The 19,849-nt window shown below is 33.9% G+C and overlaps 1 protein-coding gene across 1 annotated transcript; it reads right to left on the bottom strand.

The window, feature by feature from the left end:
* Positions 1–10,357: 10,357 nt before the first annotated feature.
* Positions 10,358–17,857, bottom strand: LOC125848465 (uncharacterized). Its single transcript, XM_049528328.1, has 8 exons — positions 17,394–17,857; positions 17,199–17,294; positions 16,065–16,175; positions 14,811–15,120; positions 14,282–14,372; positions 11,664–12,006; positions 11,108–11,256; positions 10,358–10,954 (listed from the first exon to the last, which is right to left on the bottom strand). The coding sequence occupies exons 1-8, from the start codon at positions 17,685–17,687 to the stop codon at positions 10,426–10,428; spliced, it is 1,923 nt and encodes a 640-aa protein (XP_049384285.1). The 5' UTR covers positions 17,688–17,857; the 3' UTR covers positions 10,358–10,425.
* Positions 17,858–19,849: the final 1,992 nt, after the last annotated feature.

The raw sequence follows: 19,849 nt of genomic DNA, 5'->3' as shown, positions 1-19,849 counted from the left end.
CATAAAAAGGTGTATCATCAATCTCTATATTGAGACATGAATTCTATCAACTAACTAATTATTTCACCAATATATATTATTATCATCCAATCTACCGGCATATTGACTCATCTCAGAATCTCACATTTTAATAAATCAAAACATTAACTAATATATACAAATCATAATCGTTATATCAAGATTAAGAATATAAGTACATTTAACAGTTTAGAGAATATGTTTTTATCAGTCAGTCTAAAACATCTATCTCTGCTCGGTCTCGTTCAATACAGACAAAATGCACTAGCACGAGAAGTTAGAACTATATCATTCTCATAATCAAGATAAATTACATTTAATCTCGTGCTACAATCTTTCTGATGGTTTTGTCCAAATTTCCATCTACGATTGTGAACTATAAATTTTAACTTATAAGAACCGATGATTTAATCTTCTGTGTATAAGCTTAAACTCTATACACCAAATCATCTACTATATAAGTTAAGGACACATATATGACAAATTGATCTATTTAATGTAACACTTTATTGAATTGAATAAATAAATAAACAATTGTTCAATAATAATACTATATCAAAACGCATGGTTAATAGTATATCCTAACAGAAGGAATGTGTTCTTTTGTGGAGCATTGAACTCTTCAACTAATCCAGAGTTGTTTGAGTTGTATGACATTGTTGGACTGTTATATCTCGAAGGAGGACAAGTCAAGAGTGATATTACTGGATCGAGGTAGATTATGCCGCAGTGAGCTTGAATCTCCTTAAATAAAGCAAGATATCCTCTTCTTAGCCTGAATATATTTCTTTTTCATTTTTGTTATTTTATTTTCAACTGTAATTTATTATATTTACACTATATTACACCAACAAAATAGATTTATATAAAAATTCACACAAAACAAACTACAATCACACGTTTTCATAAACTAGTATTAATAAATCTGGTTCTGATCCCAGTTTACAACACTGCCTCACTTGTATTTCCAACCACATCAATGTAACATATCTAACAGGAACTGAGTGGCAACTGGCAAGTAAAAAGAAAACTTGGAGACAAAAGTAGGGCTTGTTGGTCAACATTTTAATATTAATATTTTATATATTAATTTGTTAAAAGTTTGGAGTCAAATGGTGCCTTTGCTGTCAAGTTGTCCGTCGGTGGCAATTCATTTGTCTTAACGGTTGGAAATTTATTTGGAGTAAGTGCTGATGTTACTGACTGTTTCTCTTGCAGCATCGTTAGTGGCATCTTGGCCATTAGTTGTTGAGTTATATTTTGTAATTATGTTGTTGTATCCTAGAGGGGACAAGTCAAGAAGTATTACTGGTGGACCGGTGAAAAACATTTAATGCAGTGGTCTTGAATCTCCTTAAAGAAAGCGAGATATTCGCACCTCAGCCGAAAGAGACTTTTATTTCTTCCGTTCATTTTCAATTGTTATCTTGTAATTTTGTTATATTGTAATTTTTCACTAACAGGGCTTATCTGCCTGGTGGAAGAAACCAAAATTCAAATCCAGTACGATGGATAAGAGAAGATTATGTCTTGACTTCTACATGGAGTGATTAGAGGCGGAATCATTATTAGGAGTTTGGGAATTCTAAATTTTCTTTTTCTTTCTTATCATTGAGCTGTCAATCAGTATTTTTAGGGGTTCACAAATTATTACATAATTTTCTAATACAAATATAGGGTCTACGGAAAAGCTATTGGGTTCGTCCGAACCACAAACCCTCACCTAACTCCGCCCCCGACATGAACATTAACTTTTGCTTTAAAAGTTGATGCCCCACTTCTTGTCCTACACACTTTGATTCCAAGATGCCGTCAACGTAACAGTAACCCTGTTAGTGAAAAACTTACAAGATAACAAAAAATACAATATTACAATTGAAAATACAATGAAGAAATAAAATCTCTTCAGGCTGAGGCACAGATATATCGCTCTCTTTAAGAAGATTTAAGTCCACTGCAGCAAATGTTTTCACCGGTCCAGCAGTAGTCCGTCTTGACTTGTCCCCTCCAGGATACAACAGCCTATTCACAATATATAACTCAACAACTCTGGACAAGAGTTGAGTTCAAAGCTCCACAAAAAGAGCACCTCCCTTCAACTAATAAGAACTCTATTTTTGATAAACTTTATGCACTCTATATTTTTCTCTTGTATGTTGTGTGTCAAACCAAATGAAGACCATCACTATTTATAGTAGAAGAAGTCTTCCTAGGAATAAATAGAAAGATAATGGGGTAGTAAATAGTGAAGATAAATGACCTTAGGAGTTACATAAGTTACAAGGTATAATGGAGGAAGAATAATGAAGAATGAATGGCAAAGGCCACCAACGGCTAAGAGTGCTTACAAGAAATGTTGTAACATAACAAACAATAACTCCAAATGGAGTAATGCAGCAAATAAGTGCCACCAACGGTCAATGTCAGAAACGTCAAGTAATGGGAAATTAAAACTCAAAACATTGATTCCAAAATACAATCAAAGTGGCGACTAACATTCTGATAGGAATAGCTGCAAGAGGAATGGAAAATATGCACCTTAACCATTATTTACTAATATTAAAATTCTCCCAAATCAACAATCCTCCACTCATTATAATATTAACCAAGAGAGTCTATTAGCTGAAGGAAGACTACTATGCATAATGAAGGTGTGCTCTGCATTAAACCTCCACTTAATAAAACAGTAACTTTTACTCAAAAGTCGTAGTGATCTCAGACTTGAACTATGACTGCTTAAGGGAAATAAAATATAACTGCTCACACATAATAATCAAGGTGTTGACATGAGCTTTATAGCCAGCACGTTATGGCCTTGTGCTATCCCGGTTTCATGAGTGCATTTGAGAATAAGCCTAATTCTCATAGGAAGCGGCCTACTTCCACACTCACATAGGTAAAATCTGTCAAGAATGCTCCTGTAAGTTTAACACTCCATCCATACGGGCTACAGATATTCATTAAGAGTTTTATCAACTCAACCTTCACAAATCACTACAAGAACCAATGCACTCACATCATAGGGAGGAAATAAAAAGATAGTGCATTTTTTTCACAACAAGTTATCATATGATTAATTTTTCCCTTTGAACCTGGTTATAGGATCTCTAGTCCCCAGGTTGGGTTTCCTCATATATGACTCAAGGATTTATAAGTTTCAATCTCATCCCCCTCGATGTGCTCCAGACCCTTTCTCTTGTTAAGGCCTTAATAAGAGGATCTGCAAGATTATCACAAGATTTGACATAATCAACATTAATGGTACCAGTTGTCAAATACGATCTTGCATTATTGTGTTTCCTCTTTATTGGTCTGGATTTACCGTTGTAATAAAGGTTTTGAACTCTACCAATTGCAGCAGTGCTATCACAATGAATTAAAATAGGAGGAATTGATTTTTCAAAATAAGGTATTTGAAACAATAAATATCTTAACCAATTCGCTTCCTCACAAGCTGAAGCTAAAGCAATTAGTTCAGCCTCCATTGTAGAGTTAGTAATTATAGTTTGCATTTTTTATCTCCAACAAATAGCACCACCACCTAAAGTAAAGACATAACCAGTGATAGAACAGGAATCACGATAAAGTGTTCCAATCTGCATCACAAAAGCCTTCAAGCACAGTAGGATATTTTTTATAGAACAAACCACAATTTTTCGTTCCAATTAAATATCTCATAACTCTTGTTATAGCATGTCAATGTTCATTACCTGGCTTGCTTGTAAACCTGTCAAGTACTCCTACTGTATATGCAATATCAGGCCTAGTGCAATCAGTCACATATCTCAAACTTCCGATTATGCTAGCATATTCCTTTTGATGTACTACATCATTTTCACTTTCAACATGAAATAAGTGAACACTTGAATCAAAAGGAGAAGCAACATGCTTGTAATCATGAAAGTTATATTTTTTCAAAATTTTGTCAACATAATGTGGCTGGTCAAGGAAAATTTCATCACATGTTCTTGTTATTTTTATTCCAAGAATAACATTTGCCTTACCAAGATCTTTCATATCAAAAGGGCTTCTAAGAAAATTCTTAGTTTCATCAATAACATTCATGTTAGAGCCAAAGATCAACAAATCATCAACATATAGGCAAATAATCACATGTGAATTATTCCAAGACTTATGATATATGCACTTATATATCACACTCATTTGTTTTAAAACCATTTTCAATCATGCAGGAATCAAACTTTTCATGTCATTGTTTTGGTGCCTGTTTCAAGCCATATAGGGATTTAGTAAGTTTACACACTTTACTTTCTTGGCCTGTTCAACAAAACACTCGGGTTGATCTATATAAATTTCCTCATTTAGGTCTCCATTTAAAAAAGCAGTTTTTACATTCATTTGATGAATTTGCAAACCAAAAATTACAGCAATAGCAATTAAAAGTCTTATGGATATAATTCTTGTTACCGGTGAAAAAGTATCAAAAAATTCTAGGTCTTCTAGTTGTTTAAAACCTTTTGCAACTAGTCTAGCCTTGTATTTATCAATAGATCCATCCAGTTTCAACTTTTTTCTTAAGACCCATTTGCAACCAATAGTTTTACAACCCGATGGTAAATCAACTAACTTTCAAGTTTTATTAGAAATTAGAGATTCCATTTCATCATTTACAGCCTCTTTCCAAAAAATGGAGTCATGTGAAGATAAAGCTTCTTTTAAAGTGAGAGGGTCATCTCTAACATTAAACACATAAAAATCAGGACCAAAATCTTTTTCTACTCTAACTCTTTTACTTCTTCTTAACTCAAAATCATTGGCTTCTTTATTTTTCAAAGTAGAAGTAGAAGAACTAGGTAGTGACAAAATATTTTGTTCAATCCTTTGACCCCCACTATTTTTAGAATCAATAGGAAACTTATTTTCATAAAAAATAGCATCACCCGATTCTATCACAATATTATCTTCAAGATTAAAAAATCTATAGGATGTACTATTTGAAGCATAACCAAGAAAAGCACAAGTAGTAACTTTCTTACCCAATTTTGTAATCTTGGGATCCATTAGCCTCACAAAGGCTAGACAACCCCAAACTCTTAGATATCCCAAACTTGGCTTGTAACCTTTCCACAATTCAAAAGGTGTCAGTTTAGACATTTTATGAGGCACACGATTCAACACATAACAAGCAGTTAAAATAGTTTCACTCCAAAAATTTAAAGGTGCATGTGACTCAATAAGCATGGCATTAGTCAATTCAACCAAAGTTCTATTTTTTTCCTTTCCACTACTCCATTAGATGAAGGAGAGTAAGGAGGAGGAGTTTCATGAATTATTCTCAATGATCTAACAAAAGAATTAAACTCATTTGACTCATATTCACGGCCTCAATCACTTCTAATTCTTTTTATTTTTCTACCAAACTGATTTTCAACCTCATGAAGATAAGTTTTGAAATTTTCAAAAGCATCACTTTTATTTTTCATCAAGTAAACATATGTAAACTTAGAAAAATCATCAATGAAAGTGATAAAATATCTATTACCTCCACGAGTTAAAATTCCACCAAGTTCACAAATATCAGTATGAACTAATTCTAACAAATCCGTTTTTCTTTCAACTTGAAAATGAGGTCTTTTAGTGATTTTGGCTTTACTACAAGCCTCACACTTTTCAAAATTCTTTTTAATCATTGGGATTAATCCTAAACTACTCATGATTCCAACATAACGATCATTAATATGACACAAACAAGCATGCCAAAAATTAGTAGAAGAAAGCATATAAACAGAAGTAGAAGCTTTATTCACTTCTACATTCAATTTGAACATCCCATCACAAGCATACTCCTTTCCCACAAAAATATCCTTTTACACAATTACATATTGATCAGATTCAATAATCTATTTAAGGCCTTCTTTATTAAGAAGAAAACTAGACATCAATTTTTTTTTCATGGAAAGAGTATAGAGAACATCTTTTAAAGTTAATACCCTTCCAGAAGTAAAACACAATTCAACATCTCCCGTTCTAAGCACTTAAGTTTTGTGAGAATCACCAAGCATGATGGTTTTGGGTTCCTCAAAATTAGTATATTTTTTAAACCAGACTTTGTCATAACAGACATGACGGTTTGCACCAGAATTAGCCCACCATCCATCAACACTTTCAACCATGTTTATGTTGGTAATTACCGCCACAAAAGGTTCTTCGGTAACGTTTTTCTGAGGGTTGGGATCACGTTTTCGGAATCTGCAAAATCGAGCAATATGCCCAGCCTTGCCACAAACAAAGCACGATTCCTTATCTTGAACTTGTTGATTTTGTGTTTGGTTATTTTCACCATTATTTTTCTTGGGTGGTCTACTATTATTTTTCTTAAATTTTTTCTTCTTAGGCTTCAAAGAAGTATTTTTGTGAGTTTCAAGAGTAGCATTATTTGAAGTAATTAAATTTACCTTCGTTGTGATGTTGCTCTCTTCTTTTTGTAAAAGTGCATCTTGGCCCTTAATTGCCTCTTCACCATCGTACTTTTCCACTTTCTCATGATGAGAAATAATTTCATCATCATCCATGGAGGTGTCATCAACTTTATTAGGATTCTTCTCAGTTAACACATAAGAAGCATTGAGAACACTTCAGTAGAAAAGTATTTTACCCTTCCATCTTTTTGAAATGGCTTGTTAAGGTCTTCCATCTTGACATCCGCGGTTTTTTCAATTGCAGTCATTCTGAATCTCCTTAAAATTATTAGTGAAAAACTTACAAGATAACAAAAAATACAAGATTACAATTGAAAATACAATAAAGAAATAAAATCTATTTAGGCTTAGGCGCGGATATATCGCTCTCTTTAAGGAGATTCAAGCCCACTGCAGCAAATGTTTTCACCGGTCCAGCAGTAGTCCTTCTTGACTTGTCCCCTCCAGGATACAACAGCCTATTCACAATATAACTCAACAACTCTGGACAAGAGTTGAGTTCAAAGCTCCACAAAAAGAACACCTCTGTTCAACTAATAAGAACTCTTTTTTTGATAAACTTTATGTACTCTATATTTTTCTCTTGTATGTTGTGTGCCAAACCAAATGAAGACCACCATTATTTATAATAGAAGAAGTCTTCCTAGGAATAAATAGAAAGATAATGGGGTAGTAAATAGTAAAGATAAATGGTCTTAGGAGTTATATAGGTTATAAGGTATAATGGAGGAAGAATCATGAAGAATGAATGGCAAAGGCCACCAACCGCTAAGAGTGCTTACAAGAAATGTTGTAACATAACAAACAATAACTCCAAATGGAGTAATGCAGCAAATAAGTGCCACCAACGGTCAATGTCAGAAACGTCAAGTAATGGGCAATTAAGCCTCAAAACATTGATTCCAAAATACAATCAAAGTGGCGACTAACAATCTGATAGGAATAGCTGCAAGAGGAATGGGAAATATGCACCTTAACCATTATTTACTAATATTAAAATGCTCCCAAACCAACAAACCCTATCATGGCTGAATTGAACACCAGCATTGCTACAGTAAATGAAGACACTTTGTTCTGTCCTAACTGCCTCAAGGCGGCCGCAGAATAGAGGAAAGAAATCTTAAATTCGGGTAAATTATTAAACTAATAAGAACCGTATCGTCTAACTTCATTTAATAATTGTCATGATTTGTTTTTTTGATGCTCAAGACAAAAAAAAAGACTTTATTTATCAATATTACTTATGTGATTTGGATTGTCAGAAAGTTTGCTTCAAAATAGTTATTACTATTAAGCTAACAAGATCTTATAACTTCAAAATATATTATTTTATAATGTTTTGAATTCTTTTAAAAATAAAATAAAAACTCACAACAAATTTGAAAATATATGGATATATATGAATCATTTAAAATTTATCATTTACAAAATAAATTTTATATTAGATAATATGGAATAAACATTTTCATGTTGTCCTTACACTAAATTAAAATCTAATAACTATAAAAATAATGGAAACATTAATTAAAAGTCCTATTTATTTATGTAAGTATAAGATTTATTAAAAATTCAGCTATTGCACATTAATTCTTTAGTTATAACATTATAAATTCTCTTAGTTATTACTAATTATTGCAAACGTGATTCACACTCTTTTACATTCTTTAGTTATTGTGAATTCTCATAGTTATTACATTAATTATATCTTTCATATTTTCTTATATTAACCTTTGACCAATAATTTTTTAAATTATTATATTTCCCCTATATATGTTATAACACGGTGTTGAAGTATATGAACTATATCTTTTTTGGGTGTAAGATGAACATGTGATTATATATATGATTTTAGATAGAATATATTCTTTGATTTTAACTTTTAGTTTTTCCGGTAAAAAAAAAAAAGGAAACATTTCTCAGTTCACTATGGACAGTCAGATAATTATCTTTGATTTATGTACACAGTCAATAGAGAAGTCAAATATGAGTGCCAACAACAAGAACGGCATCTATTATGTTATAACTTATAAAATAAAAATTAATATACAAAAATAGTTCTAAAAAAATACATCTAAATTAACGTGAATTACACCTGCAAAGTACATCTGGTTAGATGACAAGAAAAATGCACAACAAATATCATCTATAAGGTAATATTAGTAAGATACGACTAATTACATGATTGAACCTCATCAAATTGAAATAAATACATACTTTATTGCATTTAACTAATAAAATATTTCATTGACAGCCTTCATAGATTCGTGTGAATAAGAGATATATATGGTGATCCACATTTAACATTCACAAAAGAATTTGTAATATTATTTTGTGCAAACTTATTATTCAAATCTTCGCTTAAATAAGCAAATACTATTTATTGTAACATATATTTTCTGAATTGGTAATCACGTGCAACGCACGCATCGAAAAACTAATATACATATATATACTTGAACACAAAATATATTATATGAACGTCGATTTTACAACACAGAGTATAAAATGTGTACATGTGTGTTACAATACAAAGCATATTGTGTGTACATGCATGTTACAACACAAAATATATTGTGGGTACATTACATGTTACAACACAGTATATTTATTTTGGACATTCATTTTATAACCGAAAGAGATTAATTACTTTATTTAAAAGGTGTTTGAACCGAAAATGAGGGAAAAAATTCAAAATTATAAAAAATCTAGATAAATAGTCATACTAGCCAATGAGGCATATCATATCATAATTATTTTTAGCTTTATAGATATACATAACTTCCTAAGAAGTCTTTAAAATTACTTCAATTTTCTTTGATATCATTAATTAGTTAGAATATAAAAAATGTTTAATCATGAATTCTAAATATTCTTAGCAAGGAAATATGATCCAATATAACCCCAGATCTAACATCAAAATTTTCGAATAAAGTGAATAATATTGTCAAACGCCTACCAGATGTGTTGGTACAAAGGATAATATTTTTCATAGAGTATGTTTTCTTAAAAAATAAATCAATTTTTACTTGTGAGCAAAAAATATTTATATGTAATCTAGCAAAACACAATAGGAATGAGAGAAAGTGGGTTTTTTTTTTTTTACCCTCCCTAGGAGCTCCCACCCCTTTTACTCCCTTGGTGACTCGAACTTGCAACCTTCAGGTTGAAAGTGAGGGGTGCTTACCATCCGAACAACTCCCTCTCATCGAATGAGAGAAAGTAGGGAATAAACATACAAAATAACTTGTAGAACATTTTCCTTGACAAATTTGTTTTCCTAGAGAAATGTTTTCTGACCACAATAGAAAAATAAGAATACACTATCCAGAAAAGTTATCCTCCAAACCAAAAACACCCTGAATGTTGAATCTTAACATATTGTTTTCGAGCTACAGTGTTGCAAAATTACAATGTATGTATTGTAGTTACGCGTCCCTCTTCTAAAAAAAGGGATACAGAACTATAGGTGATCAACTTTTATTGATTGAAAAACGCCCCACATAAACATGGCAAGGACATTCACATCAACAACAATGATATATAATACAATCCGTCAAGGATGAGATATAGACAAATCTTACCCTTATCTTTGTGAAGTAGTTGTTTCCGACAAGACCCTCACAAAGGATTCACACTTCACATCCTCATTACTATTAGCCAAACATATAACAAGTTGGTAATGTAGTAGCAATTAACTTATTTTGATGGAGCCTGTGGTGCATAATATACTCGATACAATTACAGTCCAAGGAGGTACGGTACCTACCCCTCAATGTTTGTGCCATTGAATGGCGAAACACGCCTGTCCAGCTTCCAATCACTGGGACAGGAAAAGTAGACCCTAAACTACATAATCTTAACTTTGAAAAAAAATGAATTTTGCAGGCATTAATACCTAAGAGATGAGATAAACAAAATTTCAACAGTTCACGTCAATGAAAATTACTTGCTATCTTTGTGGTGCTAGTTAATTCCCCTGGTAGGTTGGCTCAACCCCTTCAGCAGCTAGTTTTATTCGTTGGTGATGCTCCGCAACCTTGTAATCTACAATTTCCTTGAACAGTTGAGAATCAAGAACGCAGTCTGGGCTCCCATATACAGTTGCTTGAACACTTGCCACAAGTTTTGCAATCTCACGCCCAGAGAATCCTTCCGTCTTCTTAGCAGCCTCTCTAATCACATCATCAGACAAATCTTTTATAGTTATCCTTTGCGGGCTCTTCTTGAAGAGGTGTCCCCACTTAGAATTGCTGTCACTGTCACCTTCACCGGCAAGGTACTTGTTCAAATAGAGCTTCAGCAATTGGAAACGTTCATCCTCTTGAGGGAGAGGGAATTCAATAACTTCATCTAAACGGTCAGTGACAGCACTGTCAAGATCTCCTGGCCTATTGGTAGCAAGGACAAGAACTACGTCTCGTGACTGGTCCCCTGTTCGAAAGAGTAAAGCATTCAAAGCGCTTCGCTGAGCTTCACTCATGTATGTACTATTCCGCCTGCCATCAAAGAGCACTGTCCTTTAAAATTATATTTCTAGTAGTTGGTTCTATATTTAGAAAAGTAACTCAAAAACGGCAACATATCATTATCATGAACCAGTTAATAAGTAGCATTCTAAAAGGAAGCAGCTGCACTAAAATTTTACTTACTCGCACAAAAATGCATCAGCCTCATCAATGAAAAGTAGTAAGCCTTTCTTTGATTTTTTGGCCCAATCAAATATCTCATGAATTTTGGTGACAGCCTGTGCACCCAGGGGTGCAACATCTCCTCCAGTCATCATGGCATAGTCCAAACCCTGTAATATTCAGACAAAATATTTAGCTACGGACTAATTTTTGGAATCAAAAGAAAAAACTGCAAAGGTTATTTCGTTCCTTTTGTTTCCTAACTTCAAAAAATGCAAGAGTCGGAGGGTGGGTTCTTCCCTTCTAAATAATTTGGTAGGGGAGAGGGGAAGGGGGCAAGCAGTTAATTTCTGGCTATAGTTCAGAAAAGTGAAAAGTTAGTCCATTCATTGCCATAAGCAATTATTCATCCTGCTCAATAGATGAAAGGGTATTTACATTAAAAAATAGGAGCAATTAATAATGGTTGCCCGAAAATTCGATATTAATAGCATGAAAACATCCACACTTACTTATTTATTAACTAGTGGAGTAACAATATAGTTGAGGAACAAGTAAAAATATGAGAGAAGTGTACCGATTTTCTTGCTATTTCCCTTGCAACCATTGTTTTCCCAGTGCCAGGAGGACCATAAAAGAGCATATTGCGAAATGGTGCCTGGTGAGACTTGGTGTTTGCTGTGGCCCTAGCAAGGTGTTCTATTCTCCTCTGAAGAGAAGGATGAAGAATAATGTTCCCAAAAGCAGATTTACTTTGTCCCGTTGCTGACGAACCAGCTGCTGTACCAAATTTGAGTCCTTTGTTTGCTACTTGAGAAATCATCCCTGACCAAGGAAATCTTGACATGGATGATTCACGAATTAATGATGGTTGACCAAGAATTCTGTTAATATATCCCCAGGTAACTCTTGCACCTTCCCTGTATTAACAGAAAAAATAAGAACAAATACGTATAATTACTACTCTAAAAACTAAATACCAATGGGCCAGCAGATATAATTAAATAGGACATTAAGTACGACTTCATCAGCAAAAAAGACCCACAGCCAAATCCTCTCAAGACTAGCAAATCAATGATCATCTAATTACTTGAACAAGTCTTTCCTTGCACCTAATTGTTATGCATAAACAAGACTAACTTAGCTGTAAGGTGCATTCAATGATTAAATTTATGACCATATTACAAGTAAACTAAGAAATGAAAGACTTACTAAAGTTAGAAACAAGGCCAAATACACCGGCAGACCCTCAACCTTGTAACCATTTTTCATTTTGGCACCTCATCTCTGCAGGGTACCTATTGAATACCTCATGTTGCTAAATTATGCCTATTAAGCATTTTGCGGACATGTAAAACCACGTGTTTGGCGCTTCTTCACAACGTAAGAGCCTAAATTACTTATACACCTCACCGGAGAAAGTAAACGGTTTGAACTGTTTCTTTTAGCCAATTATTTTCACCATGATTTCTTCACTACTATATTCCCTTTCTTACCTGCTTTAAAATGTTTTACTTGAGTGAGGTCTACAGGAAACACCTCTATGCCTTCACAAGGAGGGGTAAGGTCTGTGTTCACACCACCCTCTCCAGACCTCACTTATGGGATTACACTGGGTATGTTGTTGTCTTTCTCTGGCCATCTTCACCTCCTCCACCACTACCCTTGTTTTCTTCTTCAAATCTGTTGTGACCATGCACATGCCACCTCTTCTTCCTCCTGCTCCATTAAATCCAAAAACCATGCGTGGGAACTCCAAAAAATTCCTCCACCGTCGTCTTCATTACTCAAACCATCACAACGAACCTAGTTACATCTCAAATGATTCACGTTGTCTTGTTCTGGAGGCTAACATTCTCCTCACCAAAACAAACCATTGCTTCTTCAGGCAAAAGTTCAGCAAGTTAAAATCATAACTCTCTTCCTCACAAGCACCCAAGACCTTCACAAGATTTAACTAAAATCCACCTCCTACAGGATACCTTTACCTTCTGCTATACCACCCCAAAATTAACAACTGACCCTAAAACCCCGACGATAAGCACGACTTCAAGAATGTTTTTATCCCTGACAATTTAAATAATTATAAACTGTTATTAGATTAACATTCTTGAAGTTTGGTTCTGTTCTTCCCCCAGATCTCTACATTAATATATTGTCTTCAAGTCAAAATCCATTCATTTGCTTATATGTTGGAGTAAACAGAACGTGAATGAGCAATAATCAGAACTCCAGTCCAAATTAGCCCAAAGAACCCAACCTCCAGGGCAGAATGAAGTCAAAGATTATTGATCAATGCGATATCAAGTTGACACTGTTTATCAAGTGGGATACAAATGGCCATGTTCAACAGATAAATGTCCCTGGAATTATAGTAACAAAATAAGGTGATAAATAAGGGAAATACAAAAATGTCACATGGTTAATTGAGTAGTCATATATAATCATGTAAAAACTCCAGCCATGTCATTCACATGGCAAAAAATGTGAATGACGTCTTCTTCTTTTTTCCATATGGAGAATTAAGCTGTCAATTTGTTTCCTTATTTTAGTCAACTAATGTCAATACATAAAAAAGAAATTCAAACACATGTAAGTTGATATTTACTTCTCTGAACCCATCAGTTTAGTAGAAAGGCCTAGAATCTCTTTAATTTTAGCAAATCCCACATGTAGAGCTCTTTATCTATCACTATCCTCCTAATAATAGCAAGACAAAAAGAAATACAGCCAACATGAATGAGCAAAATCAAAAAATCTAAAAGGTATCCTGCCAAGATCTTGTCTTAGAGAAATCTAAACTATTGAATATTGGATTGAGACAGGTTTAATCTAAAGTATGGACATGCTCACAGAAAACAATCTAGTATGGACAAGATTCAACCGTCAAAAACTTTCAGTAACCCTTCCCTGTACCAAACTTCTTTAAGAGAATATGGTAAGAACAGCTCGAGGAAAAATATACATCAAGAAACGGAAGATATAATTTAGAGTTCACATATCGCATCACTCCATCACAAATTAACCATGGTACTCCCGCTATTATAGGTCTTGTGGGTATCATACATCTATTGATACCAAAAGACAATCATAGATCTTGGATCTAGGAATGCAGTGAAGTACACACTTTGAGTATCACTGCCATTAGTTGACTTTTATGAAAGGGAAAAGGAAATGAAAGAGTAGAATATAGACCTGGTGGTATAAACTCCAGCAGCCAATGCAGTGACTCCGCCAACAGTCATTACCAATTTACTCCTATCAGTCAATAGAATCCGGAAGCCCTCTGCAAATTGGATTGAGAAACAGTTCCATTGACTCTTGCTCTATTTGTAAAGAGTATCATTAAAAAGATGCATTAATACTATAGATAGCAGAACATCTTTTATAGCCTATTCTATGTGGTTCATCATCCAACACCTTCCTAAAAACCATCATACTTTTTTTTTCTTTTTAGGTACTCTTATCCTGGTCTATCATAAGGAACAACTTTGCTAATATGATGACACAACTACAAAAAGTAACAGAGAAAAGATAAAATCTTTAAATAAGCACGTAATGGAGAACTGACAAGTTTCCTTCCCTTTTTATTGTGGGCCCTTTGGGATAAGTACCAAAGTCATAACAGTTTCTACCAAAAGAAGCATTGGATATGCCAAATGTATTTCCATGCACAACATGTCAGTGAGTTTTTTGTACAAAAATAGTAACAACATTAGCATACCTTCAACATGACTGAAAGTTGTATTAATGGCTGCAAGCCACTTCTCTCTTTCACCATTTATTCTTTCCATCAGCATCCTCCTTTTATGATCTTCAGTCAGTTTAGCTTCATGTGCCCTACCTTCTGCCTCAGCCATGGCCTTCACTCTTATTGTTTCTCTTTCTATTTCAGCTCTCTCCTTTTCAGTTTGTCTTTGTTGTGCTTGAATTTGATCTTCTGTTGCTCGTCTAGCTTGTTCTTTTCGCAGTGATGACTCCTCTTGCATTTTAACCAGTTCAGCATTGTGTCTCCTTTGAGCTTCGTGATCCGTCTGAAATCATGATGTAAAGAACAGTCAACAAGGTCCCCGTGTAAGATCATTTCAGCATTCAAGAAAAATATACACATTCTATGCTATCTGAAATAAACAAAAATGCAGATTTATAATGTGCACAACTTTCAGGAAAAGTAATGAGGCCCAATATAATTTCTATACGAGAATAGTATCATATATTAAGTGGGAGCACTCAATTCCTCTTCTACTGCCTCCTTTCCATACAATGTTTTAGCTGTCAAACAATGGAATAAGTTGTGGCATGATTGGTCGAGTTTTTGTGAAGAGAAGGATGAAGCATCAGCAGTGCTACTGAGTGTTAAAGCATAACCTTTTGAACACTTCAAAGTTGGTTTATTTCAGGAATCAACTAGTGGGACTGGAGATGGTGCTAGGATTCCCTTTTTTTAATGATTACTGTTTAACTGATCCCCATCAACTTTGAAAACTTTAGTGCTCAGACGAGCATTGTTTAGCTAAACTGATGGAACCCTGTCTATCTTACCCCAACTTGTTCTCTTCTCTAGCCCTTTATCATTGACAAAGTCTACTTTAATAAAAAAAAAAAAAAAGGTATACAACATGGTAAATGTAAGCACATGTATACAACTTGAGTTATATATTACACATTCTAATAAACTATAATTTCTCCCAAGTACTTTTTTTTTTTTGATAACCGAGAAATCCGTCTGTGACCCGCCCTTTGGACCAATCACAACCTTCTAAACTCGGTGGATAATGGACCTGCCCCTCTACCCTTCTCCACTTAAATACCGGGCTTCGCTTTGCATGGTGTGGGGATTGAACCTGCGACCTAAGCCACAAATCCTCCACCTTTTGCGACTTGAGCTAGGCCTTGGGGGCCCCAAGTACTTTGATACTCAAGACGGCATGTCCTAGCTGAATCAAGTCTAATTAAGCAAGCAAATCACTCTACACACCTGCATTCTTTTCCTAGCCAATTCATCTTCGTATCTTAGCATTTGTGCCTTGGCTTGTGATTGTTGTTGGTAAAGATTCCGCTGGTCTTCTCCCCATTGTCGCTGTTTATCCTGCATTTACACAAGTGCATTTGATATAGTGTAAGAGAAACTTGATAATAACTAAGCAAGAAGTAAAGGATATTCACAGCTGAATGTGTCAGCATTATAAAACAACGATGTTGTGCTTTAAGCATGTACACCAGAATCAAAGCAATCACATCATCCTAATAGGCGATAATGCACACCAAGTCTCATTTGGTTTTTGGTTTAGGTTTTGGAAGATCTGTATTTGAAATATTCTTTAAACTAATCACTTGTTTGGACTAGATTTTGCCTTGTATCTGGACTATATTGTTACTCAACATAAGTGGTTGGTTAATGTATTTGACAAAAAATGGTTAGAAAATATTTTCTAATTTTCCTATGTTTGCTTGATCAAAATGTTTGGAGAACATTTTTTTAGGAAACAAGCTCCTAAAAAATGACTTTCCCAATGGATAGGGAAAACAAGTTGCTTAAGTGACATTTCAATTTTATTGTCTCATCAGCAACCCTCACCCCTTGCTCAACCCACCTTCCACCTTCCACCTCCCCCGAACCCCCACTTCCCATCCCTACTTGCCTCATAACATTTTGCTTGATAAAATATAAATGCTTTTGAGATGATATTTTCTTGTTTACTTACCAAACACTAGAAAATAAGTAAGAGACCCACTTATTTTCCAAGAGAACATTTCTAAAAATCATTTTCCTTCATACCAAACACACCCGTACATTGTTTCCGGAAGTCAATACGACTTGACTTTGCAAAACTAAGTTTCAGTTAGTTGCCTATTTTTTAGAACTAAAATAATTTGGCTTTGCCGAAATTATTCGATTTGAAACCAAAACAAAAGGTGGTTTCTTTTTAAAATATTACTTAAGTTAAGGATTTTCTTCTTATTTCTATCAACATTAAAAACAAGATTACTCATACGTTCCCTATCTTCTCTTAATTCTATTACTTTTATCTAATGAATTCTATCAGAATTACATCTATCATCTTAATTGATCTCCATTTGACATGCTTTACGCGTAGTCAAAAAGACTTACAATATCTGCTTGAGCCTGGATTGCCTCAAAATGAACTTTCTCCGCAGCAATATCTGCAAGCCGGGTTTTTTCCTGCTTTCTCATCACATCAAACACCTTTACCAAAAATCAAAAACTAAAATTAGATTAATCTGTTCACCAAAAAGACAACAAAAAAAGGGAAATTTTACCAAAAAAATAAAATAAAACACTGACCTGTTTATGATAGGGAGAACTATTGATTTCCCTAAGAGCTTTTGCACCCCTTTCTAACGATTCCGGGTTGAACCCACCTCTTGAATCTTCAGAAGAATCCTTTGCATCTGACTCGGCAGAGTCCGTCTGAGGAGTCTCTGAAGAAGATGAGGGCACAGAAGGAGATGAAGATGAAAAAGGGTTGAAGCGAAATGGAGAATCAGCGTGCGCACGGTTAGGGATAGTGGAAGATGTAGCAGCAATGGCAGCTGCAGCTGCCATTGCTGCCATTGAAGACAACTTCGAAGCTGCCATTATTAACAAAGCAATTTCTTGCTCGAATCAACAGAAGATTGAATACAACATTGATGTGAAGCAAAACAGAGTTCTTCAATGTCTGGTACGAACGAGCTTAAACCCTGCAACTATGGCGTGGTCAAAACTAGGGTTTAAGAGGATCGATTAATTGACCAGTTAGATTGGGGATATTGCTGTAATTTTGGTGCCGCCTTTTGTCCTACATTTCTTGTGAAGGGAGTAACCGGGTTTGGGCCAAATTGGTAAGTGTTTGAATGCAGCCCAAAATAATAGTGACAAGAGAAAATGAGACAAAAATTCATATAAGTCGAAATTTCTTATCCAAAACAACTCAATGTAAATGTGAAATGTTTTGATTGAATAAACATATCAAAGGACTTGAAAATTGAGAGGAGCTCATCTCTAAAATTTGAAACTGTTTAAAGGAGATTTGAGTTGATCGAATTTGAAAGACTCCATGTTCAGCCATTAAAGCTTCTTTAAAGTTCGATTTTAAAATTTGGTGTGCTGTAATCGTGAATCGTTTTGAATGAATATATACGAAAAAGCCTCGAAACATCGAGATAAGTTCATATCTACGGGGTTATTTAAAGGAGATTTGAGTTGGTTAAAATTGAAAAAATATATGTATCTGTAAATATATTTATATTAACAGTGTATATATATGTATATACATTTGCGATACCTAGTTATACATCAAATATATGTAAATATTGTATGAATAGTATACCACTATACCTAATATATATTTTATATACATAGTTATACATCATATATGTACGATCATACAATATCGATAGATTACATATACATATGAATATTTTTGTTAATTTTTTTAATATAAATTTATAAGGCTGACACTACCTCTAATTGAACTTCGTGCATTTTTTTCTGGAGTTCAGGCCATATATAACTCATTTAGGTTAGGTAGTTTCCTCTATTGCTAGCTAGTTAGCTTTGAGGTGTTCAAATACTTTACAAAAAGGTTTTCGTCGAAAATGTGAAAAAAAAAATCAAAAAAATAATACTTTATTTTCGAATTTGAGATTTTTGATTACTGATTCATGAAAATGTCAAGTATGATATGTCCCTCATTTGCTCTCAACTTTTTGTTGGCATCCACTCAATTTGGTAAAACCAATTTGTAGGGTCCTCTTAGTTCCCTTTGTACATATTGATGTACTCAATTGAATTGAGGTGGTTGAAATTTAAACCAATCACATTTATCTCTCCAAAATACATTTTTAAGTGTGTTTAGCATGAAGGAAGTTGGTTTTCATAGAAAACCTTTATAAAATATATACATATTTTCCATGTATGGTGCTAGGTTGGCAATTGAATTTTTTTTAAAAAAATTAAATATTATTAACAAATCGCACGGTGAGCAATCCTCACTTTCAATAAGGATTGTGAGTTTGGGAAGACCAATGAAGCAAAAAGAGCAAAAACTCTTAGGAAGGGGCAAAAAGAAAGAAAGAAAAAAAGAAAGTCAGATAGCGTTTGATGCAATTTTTGAATCTTGAAGATCAATTACTGATAATAATCATACCTATGACTTAGTTGGAGCAAGTAATACGACGTAAAAGCTGTTAAAATGTTTTCATTTTATAAATGAAGGAATTATTTTTTCCTTTTAGATGAAAAATGTTTTTCTTAGGGAAATGACCTTCTCATTAAAAATATTTTTTTCCTTGTATTTCCATGCATAAAATTTATAACAAGAAGAAAGAAAATGAAACTAGAAGGGGCCTGCCATAAAAAGACTACAAAGAAACTAACTGGAAAGTGGAAATCAAATCAAAATTTCTTTGGAAAAGTGAATTGCACTTATTTCTTGGCTTCCAGCTATTCAACTTATACTTTACTTGACTAATTATTTCCTTCAAATCTTTAAGAAAAAGAAAGAAGACAGAAAAAAAATAATGATTTTCCCTATGATCTATAGCAAGTGAGGGGACACTTGATACCAGTCGCGGACCTAGGTGGGGTTCATGGATTTGAACGAACGTACTAGTTTTTCATAGATTTTGTATTTATATTAAAAAATTAAATAAATATATGAAAATTAACTTAGCTTGTGAAACTCCTAATAAAATTAATTGATAGTTCAGTGCTAATAAGTAAGGGTTATTGAAAATGTCTTTTCACACTAGTATTGT

The sequence above is a fragment of the Solanum stenotomum genome, chromosome 12 (assembly GCF_019186545.1).
Source record: "Solanum stenotomum isolate F172 chromosome 12, ASM1918654v1, whole genome shotgun sequence".
NCBI classification, from domain to species: Eukaryota; Viridiplantae; Streptophyta; class Magnoliopsida; order Solanales; family Solanaceae; genus Solanum; species Solanum stenotomum.
This window is presented reverse-complemented; position numbering and strand designations above follow the sequence as displayed.

Bases quoted from the DNA above. Each gene is read 5' to 3' on its own strand.
- LOC125848465 (XM_049528328.1), bottom strand. From the start codon at position 17,687: ATGGCAGCTTCGAAGTTGTCTTCAATGGCAGCAATGGCAGCTGCAGCT. The intron at 17,295-17,393 runs GTCAGTGTTTTA...TTTTTGGTAAAG, and splicing joins GTTCTCCCTATCATAAACAG to GTGTTTGATGTGATGAGAAA. The intron at 12,007-14,281 runs GTCTATATTCTA...CTGTTAATACAG, and splicing joins GCTGGAGTTTATACCACCAG to GGAAGGTGCAAGAGTTACCT.